General features: G+C 41.8%; 2 protein-coding genes across 3 annotated transcripts in view; both read right to left on the bottom strand.

Moving 5' to 3' along the window:
- LOC111662062 (dedicator of cytokinesis protein 9-like) overlaps window positions 1-8987 on the bottom strand; it is a 43405-nt gene extending 34418 nt beyond the window's left edge. The window contains exon 1 of the mRNA XM_087176519.1: window positions 8534-8987. Within this exon, the coding sequence (XP_087032645.1) occupies window positions 8534-8662 (129 nt within the window). The 5' untranslated portion in view covers window positions 8663-8987. The remainder of the gene's footprint in view (window positions 1-8533) is intronic.
- Window positions 8988-9880: 893 nt separating this feature from the next.
- LOC111662113 (FERM, ARHGEF and pleckstrin domain-containing protein 1-like) overlaps window positions 9881-25445 on the bottom strand; it is a 50831-nt gene continuing 35266 nt past the window's right edge. The window contains exons 14-27 of one of the 2 annotated variants that reach the window (XM_023415865.2): window positions 21516-21703; window positions 21127-21216; window positions 19322-19455; window positions 18056-18137; window positions 17731-17968; window positions 17509-17639; window positions 17333-17401; window positions 16809-16898; window positions 16412-16494; window positions 15354-15466; window positions 12961-13097; window positions 11931-12038; window positions 11214-11365; window positions 9881-11106 (exon numbers count right to left, since the gene is read on the bottom strand). In XM_023415865.2, coding sequence (XP_023271633.1) covers window positions 11025-11106; window positions 11214-11365; window positions 11931-12038; window positions 12961-13097; window positions 15354-15466; window positions 16412-16494; window positions 16809-16898; window positions 17333-17401; window positions 17509-17639; window positions 17731-17968; window positions 18056-18137; window positions 19322-19455; window positions 21127-21216; window positions 21516-21703 — 1697 coding nt within the window. In that variant the 3' untranslated portion in view covers window positions 9881-11024. Of the gene's footprint in view, window positions 11107-11213; window positions 11366-11930; window positions 12039-12960; window positions 13098-14979; window positions 15144-15353; window positions 15467-16411; window positions 16495-16808; window positions 16899-17332; window positions 17402-17508; window positions 17640-17730; window positions 17969-18055; window positions 18138-19321; window positions 19456-21126; window positions 21217-21515; window positions 21704-25445 lie in introns of both variants that reach the window. The other variant, XM_023415864.2, reaches the window with a different exon arrangement.

Here is a 25445-nt window from a genome sequence, read left to right as displayed (position 1 = left end):
TTACACCACATCCGACAGCAGCTGATCCCGTGGTGATCTGCGTGGAGAGAGTGAATGGGAGGTCAGCGACTGCAGCGAGGCAATGTCAGAGGGGCCAGAGGGAGAGATATCGTGTTCAAAGCAGATTATCCTGCTGAGAATGGGCTGTTAGCCTAGACACTAAACCCAGGTAGTTGCATCAGGCACACAGAGGAGTGACTGACAGTGGTAAGTATTTTCTCACAAATGGCCATATTCTAAAATTGATATGCTGGATGACGGGTTGCTGTTATGAAGCTGTTCATTAAGGGTTATTTCTTTATTCCTTTTATGGGTGTTTGCCCAACTGAAGTATTGGACAAATAGAAAATTTGAACAGATGCTCTACATGAAAAGTTAAAGGATTACCAACATTTTTAGAATTTATCCATTTAATACCAGTATAGTCTATCCAATAGTTTCCGGGACACTTCACAAAAAAATCTAAAACACGAACATTTTCCTGGCATCACAGGAAAAATCAGGGGATCACCAACGTCAACAGGATTCATCCTCTCGGAACTAGCGTCTGTACAAAATTTCATGGCTATCAATCCTTGAGTTGTTGAAATATTTCAGTCTGGAGCAAACTGGTGCACTGACAGAACAACAGACTGACAGAGCCGCACCATTAGCATGGATAAAAATAACACTTGTACAAGACCTTGTTTTTTATCAAGGCTGTTAAAGCTCAAAGGGTTCAAAACACTGGAGTGTGGCGTACAGTACATCAAAGAATCAGGTCAACTCCACACTCATCAAGTAAAAGAGTGAACCTCCACTCAGAGGAGAGGGTAAATCCTATAATTGGCAGTGATTCAAAAATGGAGAAAATGCCATCCGTCGGGCGGAAAAAATAATGACAAGGTTACAAGTGTTAGCCTACGGCGTACCCTCCAATCTTTTCTGTCATGGTAACGGCCATATTCCCACAATTACAAGTTAATGGCCAGTTGCACTGAAGGATAGGAGGGAAACATTACTTTTATAGACAAATTAAGGAGGCTAGGACAGTATATACACCTCACAAAAACACATACGAGGACTTAAAAGGAAATGTGCTAGTCATTAGTCTGCTCTTTCTAGACATTTCTCATTCAGCCAACATGGATGCGTTGCTCAGTCTGCAGTCAGGAGTGCTGTAGTGCTTTTCAAGGCTTAATCCGATGAGCTTAATCTGTGGGTCAATGCATGTACGTGCAGAGCAATAAGTGCTTTAGGCCTGACCAGCGTCACCTCACAGCTAATACTCTGGCTGGCCTTTTTCAAAATTAATGAATCAGTGATGGCAGGCAGAGCAGTATCCACCTGCACTTGATATATTTCTCTCATTCGCTTGCTCTTGTATGGGTTGGGCCATGTAAAGACCTGTTTCTAATGGCGCCATTCATATGACTGTTAGGAGCTGCTTTAGGCTAATGGAGGCTCTCTCTGCCATGCGAGCCTGTGCTCCCTCATAACTAAGGCTCTGATGTAGGGAAGGCCATAAAAACACACGGTAAAGCACTAGTGTCATCAGAATAAATAGTGTCTATATACTATAAGACTAACAGCCATGCTAGCAGCTCTGTGTTACATGTACTCATTTGGCAGATGCTTTAACCAAAACAACTTACAAGAGGGGGACCACTAAAGCTTCAGTACAGTAGGAGACTTTGGTGTAAGTACTAAGTACTACGTCTATTCAATAAGTGCAAGGAGATCAAGTGAGTGCTAGGCATGTTAGAGTGTTAGAGATGTTAGGAGAGGAGGTGCTCTCGGAAGAGATGAGTTTTCAAGAGATTCTTGAAGACAAAGAGGACGCCCCTGCTCTGATAGCATTTGGTAGCTTGTTCCACCATCGGGGAACCACAGACAAGATACCCCATATGTTTTGCAAATCTTTTCTGTAATATGTAAACTGTGCAGTGTCTATTCTACTGTAGTTCCTTATTGGATCAGAGATGATGATGCTAGAATTGTTATCCGTTTACAGTGGAAGGCAAACTAGATTAACCACATAATAATCAGAGGAGAAAGGAGGCCAAAGGGGTTGTGAGTCAATATGTCTTGCACAGCTGCACTTAGGTGTGTGTCCCACTCAAAAATAGCAACCTTAATGGTCTCGCGGATGGAAGTGAAGCAATACCCGACTTGATTGCTAAGCTTTTGATAATAATGTGCTGCAGTCGTGGCTCCATAGACGGATGTATGCCACGAGAGGAAGTCTGATTCAGAATGATGCGCTGTGACTGTATGAACTTAGCTTTAGCCTGTTAAAAGCATTGTTGGGAGGCTCCTATCACGGCGACCACCCAGCGGCTCTGCTGTTCCACACTAGCCTCCATTTGGACAGTTAGGAAAGCGCCAAAACTAAACAAACTGTCAGAGGCAGAAGAGAAAGTATTCAAGCTTTCATCAAAACAAACTTCACCTCAGCAACAAGCCATGACTGGACATAGAGAAACTGTAGGGTAGAAATACCTTCATCATCGTCTTATGAGTTATGAATACTGGAGTGGGCCATAAAAAGGCAAGTAAATCCTGTTGGATTTAGGAAATGTGTATGTCCTGTGGAGGGGAGTGTAAAACAAGACCCAGAGTGCTGCCGTGCACTTGCACTGGACAGGCTCCTCAGCAGGCTCCTTCTGTTATGGTAACCTCCTCTGTGTTCCAAAACAGGCCTGCTCGATCAGGCAGAACACTGAGACAGAGTGGGCGGTTTAACAGCGAGCCCTGCCCAACACTTCTGTTCAGCCCAAATACAGACACAGGAAACCTGCTCTATCTAGGAAAAGGCAGGCCTCTACTCTCCCACAAGAAGATGAAGGACAGGAAGTCATGGGCACTTCCCGTTCAGGCAGGATGGAAAGTTTTTTGGAGACCTAACTCAGGGTGGCAGTCAGCTTTTGTCAAATGTACAACAGCTCCGACATTCATCTATACTGCTACCAAAGCGTAGCTGCATCTGTGCAATGGAAATGGCAAATGTAAAATGAGACAATTATGTAACAACCATGAGATCAGTACATACACATGGATCTCAATGTGCAGCCAGTGAACCAAAAAAAAAAGAAAAAAAAAATCAATGGATTACAGAATACATTGTACCCAGATTTTTCATGGGGAAAAAAAAGCAGTTAAACATTTCCTTATTTGCCACATTTGGCCAAGAAATTGTTTAATAGTCTCCTGATGTGACCACAAACCATTTATTTGGATTCAGTCTTGGCTCAAAGTTCATATTTAACACTTATTTTGACGTGTGGTTAAAATATATTCTGGCACAATGAGGCGTTTGTAAAAAAAACAAAAAACAAAACAAAAAAAAAAAAAACTCCCCCCCAAAAAAAACAGTTGCGTATCAGCTGTCCCAAAGAGATAAGCCAAGTGCAATCCATCTCCATGATATTTAGTCAGTTTTCATTTGCACTGGAACAAAATCTGTCTGTCTGGCCACTGGATCATTTGAGTTGGCTTTGCTACTGCAGTATTTATGTGCACTGACCAGGGTCGGTCAGAGGTAGATAGAGGAAATTGTCCGTTTTTGACAGTGCTCTATATTATCCTGATGTGCTCAGCTGAGGAATTCTCTCAAGCTTCCCACTCTAACTGAAAGAGCCCTGAGTGGCAAATCTGGTTTAAATTATAACCACAACTGCCGAGAGGCATGCCCAAACCCAAGCAGACAAATTTTTATAGTGAGTTTGATGGGTGTGTTTATTTCTCACTTTTCTTGAAGCCTTTGCTCCACAGGCCATGGTGTCACTTGCTTATGTCTGGGTCTTGGAGAGTTGAAATAGTTCCACTTCACTTTACTGTAAACTGTAAACATTTAGACACAATAGTGCACGGTTACTAAACTCTATAACAGCTGACAGGCGTCTCTCTCGCCAAGATACCACATAGCATAATAGCATGTAATCTGAATATACGAGAGACTTCTCCCTTCTCGTTAAACTGAGTGACGATCAACATTAGGGGTGCAAATGATGATTATATATTCTTTGGATGATGTTACATGAAAGGTTAAAAGTCTTATACGAACAGACATATACAGATATAAACTAACAACTAGATCCCTATGTCGGATTTGCTACTAGGAAATAGCAGGTACAGACAAATATCAGTGGATTCATTACTTACTGATTCTTAACTGTAACTTCTGCAGTTATAAGTCATACCTGTTTTGTGTCATGTCTTTGTGTTCAGATGTGACAGAGTTATGACTCAGATTTTTGACACAAATTGAAGCAACCTACTGCTGCTGGGACTGTTGATTTTGTTGATAAGCGGCCAAACTATGATAAATAACTTCCTGTTGTTTTCAGAACACCTGCATACACCTGTACACCTGTCCCTTTCACCTCGTGTGGTATCTTTGCCTGATGTCTCTCTCTCTCTCTCTCTCTCCACGCCTCCCTATGAAAAACGGCTGAACTTAGGTAGAACCAATGCCGATAGTACAAATTTGCCCAAATTATAACTATTACCAATAAAATTTATTGCAGGCGATATTTGAAACAACTTCGAAAAACTCCATGAAAGCCGTTTGCTGTAACATATTCTTGACTTTATTATTTAACGTTCTGAACTGTGAGATCTACACATACTGAAGACGCGCTGAGCTGTTGGGAAAGTTTAGTTTGGAGTTTTGTACCAAGAGGTATCAAAGTCTTGGGCTCGTCTCATCCACAGCATGAAAGAAAGAGAGAGTGTCTTTCTTTAAACGGGTGCATTGGTTACTAGAGCAGCCTCATGTATTATTGAACCATTCAGAGAACTCATCTGCTCTCCCATCTCTACCCCCCTGGGTTTGTTCTTGTGGAGTATAGCATTTACCATCACAGCAACAAAGGCAGTTTATGGACCCTTTTAGTCTGATAGTAACAGGCCTCGTAGTGAGACAGACAGATAGGGGAACACAGAGGAAGGTCAAGCTACTTAGGCCTCACACAACACTGACAACCCTGTAATCTTCTGACCGGTTCGATCCCGCAGCCTATGTGACATCCAGCGTCCATCCAACACAAAGAGACAGCAGAGTGATTGCTTTACTTTCTTACCAGTATAGTCACTCGACTAGTCTCGGTTCTATGAGGGGAATCTTGAAATCTACCCAACGCATTTTTGTTGAGTCGCATGACTAACAAATCCAGCTTCACTGCATGAGAGGACATGACTTTATCTCTGCAGACGATCAAAGCAGGAACAAGTTCTGTCAAAACTGAAAAAGTCCCGGACGCGCTTACTATAAAAAAAACACAGAGTACACACCCACCTGAGGTAATCCTAGGACTCCCACATCTTGGGAAAATTAACAAAAACTTGAAAAAGCGCACGTGTGCAGGTGTGGCTGATTAGATCAAGATGACTTATGAAGGTAGAGCGTACGGTATTTCATCATGCAGAGGAGCAGAAGAGGCCATGGTTTGTGCTGCTGACCTCTCAAAATGTAACACGGTGTCTTCTGTGCACCGCAGCAGGAGCTCATTACAGGCAATGTTTGACTCGAGTAAACAGAAATGTAAAACGTCACAGCCCGTCACATGATGCAGGACGAAGTCGCACAGGTAAAGGGCGGTAAAAGAGATTAGAAGTGGGGTGATAAAGGGAGGATGAATGACCTCTGCTTGTTGATGTTGAAGCTAAAGTTAATTGGGTGCAAACACAAGACAGGAAACGCTGTGCATCTGCCAAACAGATTAAGAAGCATCTAAATTGTCCATCGGCCATTTTCACAAACACAAAGACCCCCAAGAGGCACAGGGAATCTTGTCAAAGCAATTTAGCTTGCAAATGGGACTTTTCCCACAAAGTTGAATGCCTAACAACGAGGCTAAGCAGTACCATGTGTACTCTGTTGATAGTTGTCTATGTTGCTAACATTTTAATGTTCTTTTTCAGAGCACGCACACACACACACACACACACACACGCACACACACACACACACACACACACACACACACACACACAAGAGCACCACGTTCCCTCCTAGTCACACACAGTGATTCAGTTGCGTATGTGCTGGCCATGGGCGGTTACTGGCATTATTCCTACATAAAATAATAACACCCATCTGGTGGACGGCTCTCTTGGGTCAGGCACATAGCAGAACCACTCAGGATCTGAGCATGTCACCATTATGTGGCAGGCAGTTAGGACTATTGATTACAATTACACAACTGCCCCCCAGCTGCTTCATACACTGTACAAACTAACTAAACATTTCCAAACTGCCATTGATTTGTTATATACCCATCAGCCGATATATTAATGATGTTTACATATTGAGTGAAAACAGCTAAAAAAAAAAAAAAAAAAAAAAAAAAAAAAAAAAGCCACAACAAAACACTTTAACCCCTTTAACCCCGTGTAGCGTGAAGGTGGCGAGGCAGTGTCCTGCGTCGCATCGAAGTGCATCAACAGCCCAACAAACTCAAAGCTGACGACAGCCATCATGGAGCTAATAGTGTTCTCAGCAGGCCTGAAGTGTGGAGAGACAGAGGGATGTGCTCAGCCGAGGGCTCTGGCCTGTTACAAGTCTCCCAGCTCTCCACTCCAACAATAAACAAAGAGGCTCTGGCCAGCGTGAGCCTTCGTGAAAATGCACAGACTGCTGGGAGAGGAAGAAGAGCAGCACAGCGCACTTGACTCTGAAACACAGCGGAGAAACTTCTGCATGACCGGCGGATATATACGTACTGTAATGTATTTTGTAATCTTAATTATGTCATGCGTTTTCCGCTGCTTCAAAAGAGAGACACATTTGCGCCTTGAGTCAAACCAACATTATCACAGGAACCAAAATGGGTGACAAGGCCACAATCTTCCCTTTATGTCCCTGCAACAGTTGCCTCTATTCCTGCTGTGGTATGTACATGTTTTATGGAGGAATTCATTATAAGCTGCGTGGACAGCGGTCTTGTGTGCAGGCGCATTCTTGTCCCACAGAGAGGCTTCAGCAAACACTTGAACTCAACAACGCAGCTACACGCTCATTTCTACAGCTCACATATCCAGGGGCAGGGCCAGATGGTTGGCCAAGGGTGGCACGGAAACCAGTGCATGAAGCGACCCTTACCATTTCCTGTTGGACAGTCAATGAAATGACTACATAGGAACACAAAATCAGTCACACAAAACAACAACAAAGAAATGGAAAAAGATATGAAAGAGATGAAAAATAACCACAAAGAGACAAAATGCAGTTACAAAAGGGATGAAAAACAATTACAAAGAGACGCAAAATAACTGCTCTCTGAGTCAGTATGTAGGTGTGGTAGGAGGCCTTTTAAAAAGGTCTGTGTCCAGAGGCCCATTGTTTCATAATCTGTCAATACAGAACAGCTATTCACTAATATTATTTCATTTCAATTCCCCGTCCCATTTCAAAAGTTTCTGTCCATAAGTTTACCAGCAAATAAACTGCTGCATGCCTGCTGACACTAACACAGAACACAGTCCCAGGCAGAGTTTCTACAAGTTCGGTCAGTCCTCCTTAAGCATGTTGATTTCTCAACATGCATACTTATCCTTTTCTGCCCTCCTCCCTCTGGCGTCTCTGGCAGAGCACCAGAGTGAGAATGAATAAATAATACGAAGGTGTGGTTGGATGTCTGGGATCCTGACTCAGGATTCCATTTCCCTGACAGAGAGCCTGGATGGTGTCTGTTTCAGTTACCTAGCAACTTCTTCCTGAAAAACTGAAACAATCAGACGGAGGACCACAACACCCGGCAGACTTGCACACAACAAAAGGGGTCGACTCCTTTTTCCTCTCCGAGCTCTGTGGAAAACCGACACTGAGGAGGTGCACGCTGCGGGTCCTCGATGACCAGATGTTGTAAAGTGGACGGTCAAATTCAGCTTTATGTCACTCTTACTGGACACTTTTACGTGTGCAGCATGAAATTGAAGCCACGTGCTTTCTCTTGTGAGGAGGTATTATGTCATACTCAGTGCATCCCCGTGAAACTGATGCCCTCACTGACACCAAGAACAAAACACCTCGACCGGGCACTGATTCTTTACAGCCTCTCTAGGAAACAGGACACTTACAATAAGTGAGGATGAAAGTAAAGGTTTGGAAGAACTTTGTGATATTTTATCAAAAACTTACAAAGTGCATTAAATGTTCTGTATGAACTACAAAAACAAACCAAAAAAATGTTGTAAAAGCTTTTAATAATGTGCTAAATATGAAAAACTCCACCTGAAATATTACAAAACTACTCCATTCCTCAGTCTGTCTCTCTGTCACATACACTCTCACTTGTTCATCCCAAATCACTCTCTCCCACTCAGTCACACTTGGTCGCTCACTCATGATATCACCTGTAGTTTTTCTATTCTTAAAGCCCACATGTGCTCCCACCCAGCTGACGTAAAGTCAGCTGCCTCTTTACTGTGAAATGTGTGCGAAAAAACCAAGTGATTTCCTCTGACATGATGTCACTGACCACGGCGGTATTAAGGAGGAAGAAGAAGAGGAGGAGGCAGGAGGAGGAAGGAGGAGGAGGTGTGTACTTACAATCAGCACGGACGTCCTCACCACCTCTGAGACACTTTGCCTGAGTTCAGCCGCCGTGCCAGGTTTACCCAGACCGCGCGTAAATTTCCTGGTCTCCGGGTGCGCGGGAGTAGACATCGTTGTAGACATCACTTTGCATCAATGACCGTCCGATACCCACGTTAAAAATGAAGGAGCTTTAGAGCAGATTCATCCCCAGGTTTCTCCGTCTCCTCCGATTCCTCACTAGTGCGCACCGCTAGTCTGAAAAAGCTGGGTCATGTTGCGGCGCCGCTGTTGATTCGCTCCCACCGTCTCATACTTGGTCTGCTTTTTAAAAAGTCAACGTGCGCCGCATTATCCCGGAGCTCTGCCTTCTTCCCTACGATTTCTTGTTGTCATAATAAAGTATCCTCTTGAGAAGTGTTTGATTGGCCGTCCAGCGTCAGTCAGGAGGTGTATAATCTGGTTGTCTCCTCGATGCACTCCGCCCCTTACCGGTTTAAAGGCCTGCCCACTCCAGGCTGTGTCTGCCTGTCTGTCTCTGTGTGTGTGTGTGTGTGTGTGTATGAGCTGCAGGGCCTGGACTTTGAACAGTGAGCAGTTAAAACAGTATGAATGACTGAATCAATATTTTCCTATGAATACAACAAAAAAATCAGAACTCTGGAACGTGGTTATTTGCTTCTTGGAGTGTTACTGCCCTCCTCTGTTGGTGGCTGTTGGCTCCATCTGAATAAACAGTTTTTCTTTTAACTCACACTAGAGCAAAATTTCACAGAACCAGAGAACTCACTTTATAACAGCAGAGCTGATTAGATTTACTACTAACACAGGTAACCTCAACCATGTGATTGATTCTTAATAGAAGGGGATACAGTGCTTTAATACATATTCTTTTGACATTACTTTGTTTCTTTTTCAACACACTGAATATTTCTCATGTCATCTAATAGAGGGTGAATATGACTCAAACAGGCTCAGACACGTACAAGCAGCATGGCTTCTTCTCATTCATCACTGTAATCAGGTTAGATATCATTAGTAGCTGAAATCATGACGCTGCTTTTTTTTTGGTATGCTGGGATAAGCACTAATCTCCCTGAAACAAGAGGAGTCTAGATGAATTAATAAATAAATTGAATTTACATTTTCACAAGAGCAGACCAGGGCTCTGAACATTGCTTCTTGTAGCTTGTATTTCTATACACCACAACACTACACAGGATATTTTAGTGTGGCTGAACCAAACTTGTTGATCAATGATGCCCTCTGTAGGTGACGCCTGTAAACACACCGAAGGGCTGCCTTACATCTACGTCTCTCACTTCCGCCTTTTGAGCTGCAACAAAACACAAGCAACACAAATCAAGGTCTGAATAAGTTTTTTTTTTTTTTATTGCTTTCATTTCCAAAGAGCTCTCTGTTGTCTGGAAAAACACTGCAATTCTACGCAGAACTGAGGTTGTCCATCTCATTTGCTTCACTGCAAAAACCCTGTCAAATGCATATTTCCATTCATTTAGAACCCATAAAAAGATCTGTATACGGGAGGCAGCCTAGATCAGTGAGGGCGACAGCGCTTAGAACTGAAAGTCACTATTTTGTTTCACACGTTATCCTTAAAGCTTTCAATTACACTCATCTTCATAATACAATGATTATGAACATGTCTCACATTTTGTCATACAGCTGAAGCGGAACTTCAGGTTAATTTAAAAAAACAAAAGGAAAAACTGTCTGAGACGTTTTCATACAACAAACATCAGCAAATATATTTACTTTACTTGAAATGGCATTAGTGGTGATGGCAGCTACCTCTGGCCACATTGTGATCAATCCTAGGGTTATGTCAATAATACAACAAAATAATTTCATATTTTCATCACCTTCTTTTTAACAAGAACACATTGTGCTGGGCCAAGGGTGAACACAGCATTGACCTTTAAAAGGTAGCCTGTTTTACATGATTTAAAATTTCATGGTATACAGTATAGGAGACACTCCTTATCCCCAATGTAACAAAATAGCATTAAAAAGTCCAGGACATTGATATAAACCAGTTTGGCACTGAAGTTGCAGGATATTTTCAAAGCAGCTGTTTTCAATAAAGTGAACAAGTAGACAAAAAGGTTATGACAATGCAATGATACTTTAACCATCTAAGAAAGAATGCTGAATATCTATATCATCATGTTACTGCTGTAAAAACAACCAATGACAAAATGTAAAATCAGAAAGATAGGAAGTGGTTCAGACCATTAGAAAACAGTATAAAATGACATCCTTAAAAAGAGGTTTCAGAGTTGAGAGTAAAAATGCCAAAAAATGCAGTCTCTGATGCAGTCTAAACCAGCGGACATGTCACCATTAAAGCATTAAAAAGCACCAAATGTGCATGGACACATGTACAAATGTCCCAGATATGTGTAGAAAAGAAAAGCAAAGAGTCCAAGGGGGACAGGAAGGGCGGATGCCACCCGAAGGAGACGGCGTGTGGAAACAAGTCAACTCAATGAGGATGGGACTCTTTGCTGTTCAGCACACGAGTGCGACTGGTGGGGACTGTAGCACTGCGGATGACCTCCATCCACCTGCGGGAAGACAAGAGGCGTCTTTATCAGTCTCTCTGAAACCCAGGACACCACAAAACAGCATATACATTTAGTAAATATGAGTGCGAATGATAAAGCCTCCGTACCTCTCAAAAGTATATTCACTCTCTGTTCGGAAATAATAGATGTGGGACTTGAAATGCAGTTTGAAGACGTAGTCCTTGTGGATGTTTTCAGACTCTGAGGGGATGGTGACTGAGTAACCCAGCAGAGGAAGGCTGGCCAGTGGATAATCATCCTAAGGAGAAACAGACATAGTAAATGACATTGAATTAAAATTGAAATATGTTGTTAATAGTTACAAAAAAAAACTATTTGGGATGAAAGAAAAAGAAATGGATAATTTAAAAAAAGCCAATTACAGTGAAGGAAGAAGTGTTCAAAGGTAAAAGTGACAAAATCATAATGCAAAAACAAAAAATACTCTGTTATATGAAACGTCTTTTTTTATCTTTTGGGATAGTTTAATATCTTTACTTTGTCACTTAACACCATTGAAAATAGCATAAAAATATTCTGAGCTACAGTTTAGCCAACCTTTTACAAAACGATGGGAAATTTACAACTCACAGTATCTGTTGCACAAATATTTTCTGAGGCAAAAGGTGAGATGAAAAACCACCTGGGAAAGTGTTTTCACCTCTAATATGACACAAAGATTTGACATTCAATACAGGGGTGTGATGCTTTTAAGCCCAGAGGAGGGTAAACACATTGACAGTGTGGAGGTGAGGAGGGGAGTGGATGCGGGAGAGGTTGTGGTGCGTTCACAGGACAAACAGCACAAGCTGAGCGTTCATCACCTGGTGAGACTTGTAGAAAAACAGGCTGAAGTTGGTGAAGACCACCCAGAGCTTCTGCCAGCCGTTGCTGTTCTTGAACTTCCTCAGTAAATTTCCTGACAGCTGATTCTACAAAGGAGGAAAAAAACAAGTTTTAAATCGACAACCACACAAAGTCATACACATTACACTGTAAGACCACTAGCTGCATATGTTTTTGACTGAATATGTGCAGGACGGGCTAATGAAATTAAACTTATATTCTTATATTGTGCTATAAATATACTTTTCCTTAGCACTGTATCTTTCTGATGATGTTTTATTTTCTAACAATGTTTTAAACAGTGGTTCCCAACCTTGTTTGTCTGATCTACCCACAATTCCCTGTCAAATTAGTGAGATACTCAAAGTACCAATTCATCAACACAAACTCTCATGTTCAAAACTTAAAATGCATTTTAAAATGACTGTTAGCTATCACAATTAACTATCTAAAAGTGGATATTTTTACAATACAGATATTGATCCTGGCATTTTTTATGTGAAGGTGTTTGCATTCATACTTGTACCTCTTTTCTCTCATCTCTTCTCAACCATTTATTCAAATCATTTTTTAACCATTTTTTTTTTTGTGTATTTTATTCCTAAGCACAAATATGTTGAATATGTCTGTTTAACCAAACTATAACTATAATTGCTCTCAATTACTTTAACTACTCCACATACTCTCCACTCTCCCCCTGAAAGACCCCTGGTTGGGAATCACTGGTTTAAACTAACTATAAGACGTGATGAACTGAGAGCAACTTGCAACAGTTTTTGTCTCTTCTGTTACATTAGGATTTATGAAAATGATGCTTCTACAATCAATTTCATTTTGAATCTTCAACTGTCAGTCATAAATTTCTATAAAACCAATTAATGTATCACTGATCTGTACAATATGAGGCAGCAGAGCAATTTCTATCAAGCACGTTGTAACATTGCCTCCTATGGTGCAGTTCAAGTAAACACAGACACAGGGCCTCTCCTGTCTGCCTGGCTCCTTTACCTCTAGACTCCTGCAGGATTCACTAAAGGAGAGGCTCTGAACACGGTACCAGCAGATAACAGACAGAGGCACTGGTCCCTGGCCACTGGGGGGCCCCACCAGGGGGGCCAAATTCTCACTGACTGGACTAGGGTCCTCTACCACGGAGGAACGCACAGACGCATGGGGAAAAGAGAGAGACAGAGAGAGAAAAAAAACAGGGACAGGGAGGGAAGGACAGAAACACAGAGACTGAGTTGGTGAAACACAGGCATGCAGTGGCAGGGGTTAACACAGAGGCCGACGGTGTGTCCAGGCAAGGCTGTGAAGAGGACGTTGTTACAGAGGAAGAGCAGAACTAGATCAGGACACAGCTAGGTTGTAGGGAGGCTACATCCCAAAACAGGATCTGTTCTGTTAGTGTGAGATGAGGACGTTTAGCACATCTACGTACTGCTCTCTCTCTATTTATAGACAGTCAGAGATTTCAAGTGCCAGGAGGGGAGAAGAAGGACAGAACCACACAGGAAAGCCGCAGTTGTGAGATTAGATAAGGAAGTCAGGCTGACTACTGTTAGCCAGAGGAGGGAAAGGTGGGAACAGTATTTTCACTGAGGCTGAAAAAATAATAAATAATAAAGCAGCTTCAAATGCAGTGACTTAAGATAGACATTTATCAGATATAAAAATAGCTCAATATTGATGCAAGGTCTTTGAGGCTCATCTTTTCTGTTTCCAGCAATCTGCATGGAATGTTTTTTTTTTTTAAAGAGCACATATCTTCAAGGTAACTTGGGAAGTTTTTGTCCAGTGGTGGCAGTACAGAGCAATGCTATTAGAAGAGGGGGTGTGCCGTTTTGTTTGTGTTGTGTGAGGATGCACATGCACAAGTGCAAGCCTGAGGGTGACATGACTCATGTCCTGCCATTGGTTTCTCCCTGTTCCGCTGATTGACAGTTGGTGGCGGTAATGTGCAAAGAAACAACGACAGTAGAGAAGAACAAGAACGCTCGCAAACATGGATGTAAACAACGTGTGATATAAAATGTTATGATATTTAAAGTTGTAGTCAATATTTTTATAAAACAAAGTACCAATTCGTAGTGTGAAAAAAGTGCACCAATGTGAGGTCAGTTGTAGGATGCATTTTAGTAATTGTGATAACTCTGGTGATCCTTTCCTTAACTTTTAATTTAGTATCATCATTCGGTCAAAATTGAATTGCTCAAAGGAGCTATTTGTAAGTTTTGCTATCGCTATATACCCAATGTTAGAATTAAGAGCTGTTTACTTACCTGTCTAAAATAAACATTGAGTTAAGCATCCAACTTCATCCTTTTACTCACAAAGAGCTGTCTCCAGCGGTGTGAAGCAACACTCTTTTCTGCTATTTCTATCACTTCTTTTCTCCTTCTGAAGTTATAAGTAGCATGCTATCCAGTTAGCCCCTGCCTGGTCAGATTTTCTTGTTGATTTCTGATACAGCGTCATTGCAGCTCTGAATGCTAATGTTGGCTATGTAGAGATAACAAAACTTACAAATACCTTTTAAAGTAGCCATAATGCATATTTTCATATTAACAATGTGACAATGATCACATCATAGAAAACTGTAGATGCACAAAGTAAAGAAACAACTTAGGAGAAAATTTGAAAGAGTTGCTGAAGATCTACCTTCAAGTTCTTAGAGGAAAAAGTTTAATCGAGTTCTTGTGTAAAAGGCATGTATCGATTTATCAATCAATTTTTCACCCAGATATTTGTATAATTTGTTCTCTGATTCTTACTCATTTTTAAATTTGAAGTATTCAGATTTTTTTTATTGTGAAAAATACATAATGAAAAGAATGAGCCTTGAAATCCTTTTGACATTAGCAATAAAAATAAGGTGATGGAGCGCAGCACAGGAAGATACTGTTCCCACCGAGAGATAATCAAAGTGTATTCAGATACAGCACAGACTCAGAAACAGAGGAAGAAAACAGTGAGGCAGGAGGGGAGGGGCAGGTCTGAGGCTGAGTGCTGAGGTTTGGCTGGTACCTCCACAGCTATGCTAAAGTCCACCATGGACACACTGGTGTTCCTGTGCCAGCACACGTGCACCATGGTGTTACCACGGTGAGGGGCGGGCCTCTCCAGCGAGGTGTGCGACGCGGTCATGTCGTCTTCAGACTCCGCCTCCACCGAGGAGTTCTCAGGGCATTCTGGGAAAGTCAGGAGGTTGTTACTGCTTGACAATGAGCAGGGTGATGAGGGGAGAAGGGCGCTCAAACACAGACAGTGTCAGATCATTCACAAATCAAATGCAGTATTGTGTATCTAGAATTTCCATCTGTGACTGTTTATCCACAGTTTTTTTTTTTTTCATTCCTTGTTGCACTAATATTCAACTGTGTGTTTATGCAGCAACTTACTGTTGTCTGACAGATTGCTGGTCAGGAGGTCAGATGAAGGCCCATTGCTGGTTTTTGCCGTCTCGATCGCCATCTTTATGTCCTCCATCCACTTCTCCATCTCTGTTAGTGAACTAGAGTGAACAACACACAAATGGAAAAAGTGCTCAGCATGTTTTTTGAGCCAAACAGGCATGAGTCACAGCAGGAAGGCCTGGTGGTTAGAAATAGTCCCATTAACAAAAATGTCACAAGCCTGAGCCACGTTAGTCCAGGTTTCCTGCCAAATTCTCCTTAAAAAGACACGAAGACTCCATCTGCTCATTAATGGAAACTGGACAGAGAAAGTCTTTATTTTTTTAATTTTTTGTCAGTGTAAAAAAGTGCAAAGCTGACTATCAAGGACATATTGTGCAAAAACAAACAAACAAAAAGGACAGTCAACCAACTAACAAACAAAAAACCCTGAAAATATGTGAGGAGAAAAGATAAAATCCTAAGTACAAGGTGAATATCATCATTATTATCAAGATGATTGCCTTGAAATCAGCATCTATTGATGAAAATATTGGCTGTAAATAAAAATATGGATTACATTTTTTTAAACCCCCCAAAATACGTTTTGCTATTGTTTTGTTTTTCTGTATTTGAGACCGTAATTACAAATATGTCAGGAGCTGCCAAAGTTAGAAACAGCATATGTGAAAGTAACTTTGGAAAAATAATGTGCAGAGGAGTTTTCATCCCTTCAGAATACCTGCAGTTCTTCCTTCTCTGGGTGCAGGTAAGGCACAAGGCTATCTAGCCTGAGAGGTAAAGCCCAGGGCATAGAAAGCCAACCCAGCTGTGACTTTGACCATAAATCTTAATTGCTGTGAGCTCGCTGTAATTAAAAATGAGCTAGAAGGAGAAAAACAGCGGAATAATTTGTGAGAACTGCATCTGGCACGAGCGCACATCTATTAATTCTCAAAAATCCTGACACTTCAGAAACAGAATCGCGCACCCAGGGAACTTTCGGTTAATTTTAGGGTCAAGGTACGAGGTGCCCGTGCATTGTTGACAGGGGCCGTTTTTACCTCGCTGCCACCACCACCGACTGGCGCTGTCCAACCAGTGTGAAGGCGTGAGGCACACCCCACTCGTCTTCACTCTCTCTGATCTGGAAGAAGAACACAGAGACACAGAAAACACATTAGAGAGCGGCGGTATCTAGGACAGCGAGAACCAAAATAGACAGAAAGGCAGAGAAGGAGGGAGTGAGGATGAAAGGGAAGTGAGAGAGAAGGCAGTTGTCCTGAATGTGTGTCTGTGTGCCTGCGATTGTACGTGTGTGTGTGTGTGTGTGTGTGTGTGTGTGTGTGTGCGGTGAAAGAGCTGCAGTTCAGCTGTTGGAAGCAGTTTATTTGCAGTAATGACAAACTGGTGACAGGCGTTTGAAGCACTTCGTATTCAGCTGCGAGACACAGCTCTTACTGTCATGCCATGGAGCGGCAGCTGCCCGTGCACTTTGAACTGATTGGTGGCCGTCATCCCTCGACTCGTGTACAAAATGACGTCGTTGAACTATCGACAGAGAGGCACAGAGAGAGAAAATGGAAATTAACAATCTTTCAAATCAACTCAAATTACACTGTTTTAACTTCACTAAATCAAATGCACATACTCCAATAAATAGTTCTCAGGTGGCACAAACAACTCGTCATAATTACATATTCTTTGGCACAATGCGCCACCATACATGTATACTTCTACATTTTTATTGCTTTGTATGTAAGTTACATTTCTGACCAAAGCAAGCACATATATAGAACGCTTGCATGCCATAACAACATGTGTTATTTTTCCCAATAAGAACATCTGTAGTTGCACTACATTTGCCAAGCCCTTCTGAGTAATGTATAGCCGGAAAAGATAAAAGCATGCTTATTTTTACACTGACTCACTAAACTAAATAATAAGATTAGTCATATCTGAAAATCTGAGAAAGTGGGTGTTACCAGGAAAAACATTCGTTGCTGTAGGCCTTTTCCAGACAATTTGCTGAGGCAGCCTAACCTGATGAACTCCTGAGAAAGAGAAAAAAACCCCCAAAAAACACATGCATCATTTGTTATTAGACACATGGTATAAGACATTAAGTACACATTTGGAATCCTTTAAGCTTTAAACTCACCCGACCAGGAACAACAAGATTGTCAACGCCAAGCAAATCCTTCTTCAACTCCAAAAGCTTCTGGAAGTTCTCCATCTTGACGAGGCTTCCCTGGAGCTGGTCCACCACCTCAGACACATCTGCCAGAGCAGCTACAGACAAACCACGGGTAAGAGATTATTGGAAAAAAATCGTCTGTTAGATTATTTTGCTGACCTATAAACATTGGTGTGAGCGTAGTACCTCTGCTGTCCCTGAAGTCCACGTGAGTAGCCGGGTAGTGTTTACACAGGCGCTCCAGGATCTGCTTGTAGTGAATGAGGCGGTGCAGGGGCCGCAGAATGAAGACGTTGAGGGGGATGTAACAGACCTTTTGCAGCTCAAAGTCCCTGCAGAGACCCTCCAACTTGCGGGAAGCCCTGCACGCCTTCTCCAGCTCCAACAGAACTTCAGACTGCTTGTGCAGGTTCGCAGTCAGTGGCTATGGACAGAATCAAGTTGGAGAATGGCATGAACATGACTTCCAAAGCATTACCTAGTAAGAGTTTTACATTGAGTTACGCCCCACCTTTAAACCTTGAAGGTTCTTCAACATGACATCGCCAATGCGCTGGTAGTCTCCTTTGATGTGAGCATTGGAACGTCCTTCCCTAAAACAGGTAAACAGAAGCAGTTTTTTATCTCTGAAACATTATGTGTTCTTCTTTCAGATCACTGAAAAACATATTTTTTTTATTTAAAAGACTTATTTATAACTTCTTTTAAACTCTCTACTTTTACAGCGTTTCTGAAAACATATTTTACTATTTTTAATAGCCTCATTCAAATTGGGTAAATCTGTCTCCTTTTTATTTTGTACTTGTAAAGCAGGTTGGGACATCTGGTTTTGATAAGTGTTATATAAATAAACTTTATCATTCTTGTTATTATTGAAGACAGTGAAGTAATTGTGTAAGCTACACAAAAGACCTTCAAGCTCATTGATTATTCAGATGAGTTTCACCTTATGGAAGAAAAATTCCAATGAAGTTGGAGAGAGCTCTTTAAACTTTCAGAGAGACCCACCAGCAGGTGTCTCCCTTGAGCACTTGACTTTCCCCATACAGGGAGCAAAAGTAATGGGCTGCCATTACTGGATTCATTCAGAATATTTTTCAGTGTGGCACAGCATTTCAGCAGTAGCTTTAAGGAGACGAATTTTTGTCTTGAAAACACTCTCCTCTCCATATATGACAACTTTCTAATCACGGTCACACTGACAAAGGTACATACAGTATCTTCTATATATTATAATATTTGAATATGCAAAGCCATGAAAGAGATACGTAGTGCTGGCTAATTTGCATATACATTTGAATGTGGTTCTTATCAGCAGCGCTGACTTCGTATCACTTCCAGTTTTAATTTGGAGTTCTAACGATGAGAGGCCAACATGCGCTTTGAAATACAAATACTGTATTATACTACATGTCTGCAGTTAATGCCTGTAGGCTTTATGCATCACTGTCTGCATGTCTGAGTGTGTGTGTGTGTGATTCAGTGTGTGTTAGATAAAGCACAACATCATTAAGGAGATCAGACAGCAGAAACCCACGGGCAAGGAAAGGCCAGCCATGGTGCAGCATGACTGTTGCCATGGAGACGACAGCTCCTGAGGTCAACTAAAGAGACCGGGTCGCCCTCTCAGACAAAATGCCAATAAAACTATTTAAAAAAAAAAAAAAAAAAAAAAATGGGGCAGAAGTTGTGGTGGAATGGACCAAACCCAAATCGTCGTATCACTGGACTTCTTAACCCCGCAGGGAAGGGAAGATGTGTGGGGGGGGTCTCTCACCACAGAGCCAACCTCTGCTCCACCTCCCTGAGAAAACCTGTGTGGAACTTGTGCAGAGGCTCGAAGGTGGAGAGGATGGTGTTCTTCAGAGAGTCTGGAGTTGCCTCATCTTGTCCCACAGCGCTCTGGAAAGACTGCAATCACAAATACACACGCAGATGCACTGAGCTTTCAAGCAATTAACATGGAGAATCTTAGTTTACACATTAAGAGTTAAGAGTTACACTTATTTTACATCCAATTATCCCACACATTTCAACACGGAAGTATGAACCATGATCATCTCTCAAGGGAAGTTAGAAACCAGAAATGAAATCCCTTATACTATGATGGATGTAGGAGTTAAATCTCTACATTTTGAAAACTGAGGGATACAACCATAAAACTTTTTCTTTTCTTTTTATCTGAATCAAAGGTTTAAGGGTAGAGGGTGTCATATGCTGTGCAGATTGTATTGCCCTTCAAGGCAAATTTGTGATTTTGGATAAGAAAAATACACTTGATTCGGCTGGTCGATGATAATACAAGTACCAGGAGAGATACCTGCTGGATTTTGTGAGTGTTTTCAGAAACGATAAAGTGACCATGTAATAAATATCACTTGGATATCGAAGGTGTGAAAAACATTTTGGAAAAAAGTTGCAGTGATAAGACTCATACTGCGTATTTGCCGAGTTTTTTTTTTGTGTGTGTGTGTTCTGTGCCCCTAGTGCTCTGGTCTCATTCTTGTTAACCAGTTATCCTTTCTCACAAACGCACACAAGCCTGTTCAGGATCATTAGAACAGCACTGATGAATGCTCTGTTGAAGCAGATTTTCGCAGGATGCTTCCAAAAGTCCTCCATCTGTGTCTCTGCTGTTGCACCTCAGTCTTGTGACATCTCTTAGATCCTTTAATTGCCCGAGGACGTATGGAAGAATCAATAGCCAATCATTCTTAACGCTATCACTTCATTAAGTCAGACTGAAGCCAAATGTTCCAATGTTGTGCGTTAGGGCACAGCAGACAGCAAACGGCTTTATTTAGCTGACGTGATGGCAAGGGGAAGTGGGTTTTAGGAAAAGTGAGTGTTTCTCGAATGGTTTGAGAAGAGGCACCAGCTGTTACTCAGATGACTCCACCCCAAACAGCAGCATTACCCTGACCAGTGTGCGGAAAGAGAGGGAGTTAGAGAGACAAGCACACACAAAGCTGGACGATGACATCGGCCAACCCAAATATTTATGAGATGTGTGAAAGGCCTCTCTGAAAATTACAAGACGAGAAAAGCTGCAGCCTTTGAAACCGGCCAGTGGAAACACGTGCGTGCAGAGTCAGACGACAGCAGCGCTTCAGCGCGGCCCTCGTAAGAACATCCTCCTTGTTTGCAGCTGAGGGAGCTGAACCGCACATTTAATATCCTGTTTTCTGCAGCATTTCCTTTGTGATATTATCAAAATGAAATGGCGTCCATATGCTTGTAGCGAGCCAGTGAAATCTAAAGGAACAGACTGAAATAGGGAGTCGCATGCAGAGGGAACATGCAGCTAAATCCATCTATCTCTTTAAACACAAACACAGTTTAGTATTCACAGCCTTGAGTGAGACAGATAAATGCATTTCGGGGCACGAGTGTTGGGAATGAATAAAAAATGAAATCGCAACTGCCAAAATATCCCTGTGTCACTGCCTGACTCTGTGTTTTGGCGGGCGCTCTGCAATGGAGCAGCTAACCGGAATAATCAATGTTTTCTACCCGGAGGACAGCGCAGGAGAAAACAAACAGTAGAGCAGTGTGCTGGAGAGCGGACTTGGCCTGTCTTACCACAGTTATCACCTCCAGGTCCTTCAGATACGTCCTTTCTGTAGTCAGCAGCTCCTTGGCGATAAAGTAGGCCCGATCCGTTGGAAACCTCTGCAAAGACAACACAACGGAGGGAGAGGATACAACTGAACTGTCCCACTATGAGCAAGTCCAACAGTAACTGGCGCCTCATCAGTTGCATTACCTGTCTAACCCATTTCTCTAGTAAGCTGAGGGGAAAATTCTCAGCTTCAGTCCCGGTGGAGATTTATTTAGGACATGTCATCTAGGTCCACAGCTATTTTGAGTATATGCTGAAGGCTTTGAAGAACAAATTTTTAAAAAAAAAAAAAAAAAAAAATCTTAAGAACCCATGCGACATCTCATCGAGGTGCTTTTAGTTTACAAACCTTCCTCCGAACCTCGTCTTCGTCATCAGTGCGAACGCTGCAGGCGTCGTTGAGCAGCGGGCTGGTGAGCGGGGAAGGCTGTCGGCCGTTGGGACTGTGACTGCACAGCTCCAGCGACTTCTGACCGTTGACCATGCCATGGGAGTGACCGGAGGACGCAGACAGGTGAGGACTGTTGGACACCACACCTGCTCGGGGTCACACGGCGGCCGCAGCGAGAGGAGAAAAGATCAAAAGTTAGAGTGATTCACATATTTGTAAGCTTGGCACACTGTGAGAATTTATATGAAGTCAGGGATATAAGTAACTTAAAATGAAGCTTATTGCTTTAGTCATTTTTAAAGAAAAAGCTCCAAATGCTCCCTGGTTCCAGCTCCTCAAATGTGAGGATTTGCTGCTTGTCTGTGTTTTATACCAATGTAAAATTAGTCCCTTTGGTTGGACTACACAAGAATTGAAGATGTCATCATAGATATGGCGGTCTCACATCTTGTAGAGTAAAACTTTTTAATGGTTTAAGACAAAAATAATAAGATTAAGTTACTAGCAGCTCTACAGAAAGTCCAATTTCAAAGACACTGTGATCATATTTTCATATTAATGAAACTTTCCAGCATTAAATTCATCATCCAACAAGGCAAACATCACCCACTGGGAAACTATGCAGGCATCAGCAAACTATTTTAGTATTTACAAACACAGTTTGCCCCAGGATCAGAGTCTTCCTCAGCCATACAGGAAACATGATCATGTTTAGCTGGGGGATCCGCCTGCAGAAAGTGAAAAGTCAGCCATGATTCACTCTAAAGTCCAGACAGCGTTGGCAGCCTTCGTGCCATGTCAATCAGTACACAAGCTGAGACACATACTGCAGGATGATCTAGAGGGACGGCTTACTTAGTGTCATCTCCACTGACGATGTTCACTCAGCTTACTTACTATATTATAGCTGCAACTTGCCCACCTCTCTCTGCTGTCCTGCGATGTGTCGGCCCAAACACAACAGTGATGCAACACTTGCACACAGAGCAGTGCAGCTCATGGCTGCAATTAGCTCAACGTAGCAGCAAAACTCTGGGCAACAATTAGTCTAAACACCACAGAGGGAAGGAGTGACTCAGAAAGATTTCTACACATGAATAGGAAAAAAAAAAAAAAAGTATATGCACAGACATTCACCAACGAACACGACAAAACTACAGGGAAGATGACGGGGAAAAGTCTGACATCTGAAACTACCAGCAGACCGGGGATCTCAAAAAGAAGATTCAGAAATCTCTCTTCATAAAGGTCATCTTTATTGACTCTAAAATAACATATGTACACTGTTGAAGTTTGAGAAAAGCAGCATAAAAAGGTCAAAGCCCAGCGAGTGTCTAGAGGAACACTGAGTGACAGAGTGAGAGACTGAGGGAGAAAGTTTAGAGAAAGAGTTCATACATGGTCTTCTAACCTATTATTTAACATTAAAATATAAAAAATATCTTTATGAATGTTAATATTTTGAATAAACAGCCTCGTGACACTGTTATATGTCACTGTAAAAAGTCAGTTGGTAATGAGGAAACATGCATCAGTCAGTTTTACATTCAATTTACTTATAATAGTGACACAGTGAATTGTAAAAACACTGTATATTTATCTGCTATTTTAAAATGATGAATTATTAGTGCTTGATTTTACTTTGACATCATAATTCTCTCATCTGTTATATAAAAGTATGAAATAACAGTGAGGTGACTGTGAGCACTACCTGTATATTACAGTAGATACAGTACAGCGCATGCAGAGAGCAGCCAGGGCAGAGGGGCATGATGTGTACCATGCCTCAGTCCTGGTTTAGAGCAGCATGCATTGGAAACACACCCTGAAAGACACCAGTGGTTGAACACACACATACAAGTCTCACCTACAGACCTGGAACTGTGAGCTGAACAAACACATTTTTAGATGGTTTGGAGTTTCACGACTAAATTGTATTTTTTATTTATTTATTTATTTTTTGATGTATCTGCTCCAAATGACTTTTCGTACAGCAAAGTGTTACTCCAGGTCTACGGGAGAGCTGCGTGCACCAGAGAGGGTTCCCTCACACTGCAGCGATCCAGTAACTCCCACAAAATGAACTTTCCTTTTCGTAATGCTGCATTAATCCATGTCAGTGCAGCTCTGAATAATTTCACCAGGGATCATGTTGAAACATCATATGATTTCGAAATCTAAAACAGGGGTCATAAAAAAATCTCACTACGGCTATGTTTTCGGACGTCAATGCTAAAAACGTCTGGGAGCACTGCAACAGCAGTCGACAGTGATGGATGAGCACAGGGACTCTGTGCTTTGAGGTGTTGCCCTTAAAGTGCCTTTCACACGTGCAGTGCAAACACATACACAGATACAAAACCTTGCTTCTATATGCCTGCATATTCCCAAGCTGCTGTCATTCTTAACCCAGTGTTCTCTCCCTCCTCTGGAATAATTAAATGTTAGCTGCATCACTGCAGAGAAGGGAACCCAGATGCTGGTAAACTGGATTTTTTTTTTGTTTTTTTGCACCACACAGACAGTAGTGAGTGACAGAACAGGTTTACATGCAGTCACAGCTGAGAAAAAAAAACAAAACAGACATGATATGACAGTTTCATGCTGACAAACAGAAGAGCATACATTGGACAAAGAAAACGAAAGAACAGAAATGTGACATGAAGCTCATCGCTTTCTCAAACAGATAAAACAACACGAATAAACATGAAGACACAAGTGCAAAAAAGAAAACGAAAGAAAAAAAGAGGAGATCCAAAAAAAAAAGAAAAAAAAAAGCGCAATGCCATTTTGCTACGAACATTGCAAAGTTTGTTGACACCATATCTGTTGGAGGACTTGGCTTTGTGACACCAAATTACTGCCAGAGATACTTGAGCTTGAGTCAAGTGCAGAGCGGGATGTCAGCGGTGAGTATAAGAGCCATAAACTGATGTGGAGTGGCTAAACTACCACTGCAACACACCTTTACTTTCACCTCAGCCTGACCAAGCCACTGCTGGTCTCTAATGCTATTAGACAACAAATCTTGAGCTCATATTTACTCCTGTTGTTGTATTTCTTGCCTATTCCTACCAACTTTGTTAATAAAAACATAAAATATATGCTTTGAAACTTAATAACTGCCACAATTATACATCCACAGGTCTTTTAGGACTTCACAGCACAAAGTGTGTTTAACAGAAAACTGTACAAAACGTGACCAACGAGTAGAAAATAGATCCATCTTCAGACAATTACAGAATGATATTTGTATTTCCCTATTGGAAATCATAAGGCAACTGAGACAGTAACTGGACTGAGCATTCAACAACTCTATAATAAACTGACTTTTTACATCAAGGTAGTAAACTCAAAGAGTGCGAGAAAAAGTGCAACTGGAACAATAAATTCTCTTTTAAACATATAAACAGAGCCACTAATTCTCTGTAGTCTCCATAGTTTGCATGAATTAGTAGTTACATGGCACTTGTTATGTTACTTGCTACTTGATTGTATGTCTGCAGAGACACGTTAATACAATTAAAAAGAGGGAGGCTGAAAGATAAAGTACCTCCATGCAGCAAACAAGACAACCCTGCACACATTCCTTCCTTCATGCAGTCTTGCAGAGGGAACAGCTTCTCAATGAAAGAGAGGGCTCAAAAGTGCTTAAGAAGACCGCGGTGCACATGGAGCGTGGAGATTTGAGTAGTCTCCTGACAGAAATAATCTGTCACCCACTGACACCCACTTTCTTACACCGTCGGGACTCAGGCTAAACCATTTAACCTCTCCTGCAGAGACGGTTTGAGGCCCTCTGTGCACTAACAGCTGAAAATCTGTGCGCTATCATCATCACTGAAGGCATGGCATCCGTCCTCATCTGCGTCCTCATCCAGCTGGAGG

Source organism: Seriola lalandi, unplaced genomic scaffold, assembly GCF_002814215.2.
Source record: "Seriola lalandi dorsalis isolate HSWRI2012SDOR001 ecotype SW California unplaced genomic scaffold, Sedor1 jcf7180002054559, whole genome shotgun sequence".
In the NCBI taxonomy this organism is placed as follows: domain Eukaryota; kingdom Metazoa; phylum Chordata; class Actinopteri; order Carangiformes; family Carangidae; genus Seriola; species Seriola lalandi.
The sequence above is the reverse complement of the archived record's forward strand: the minus strand, read 5'-3'. Positions and strand labels throughout refer to the sequence as shown.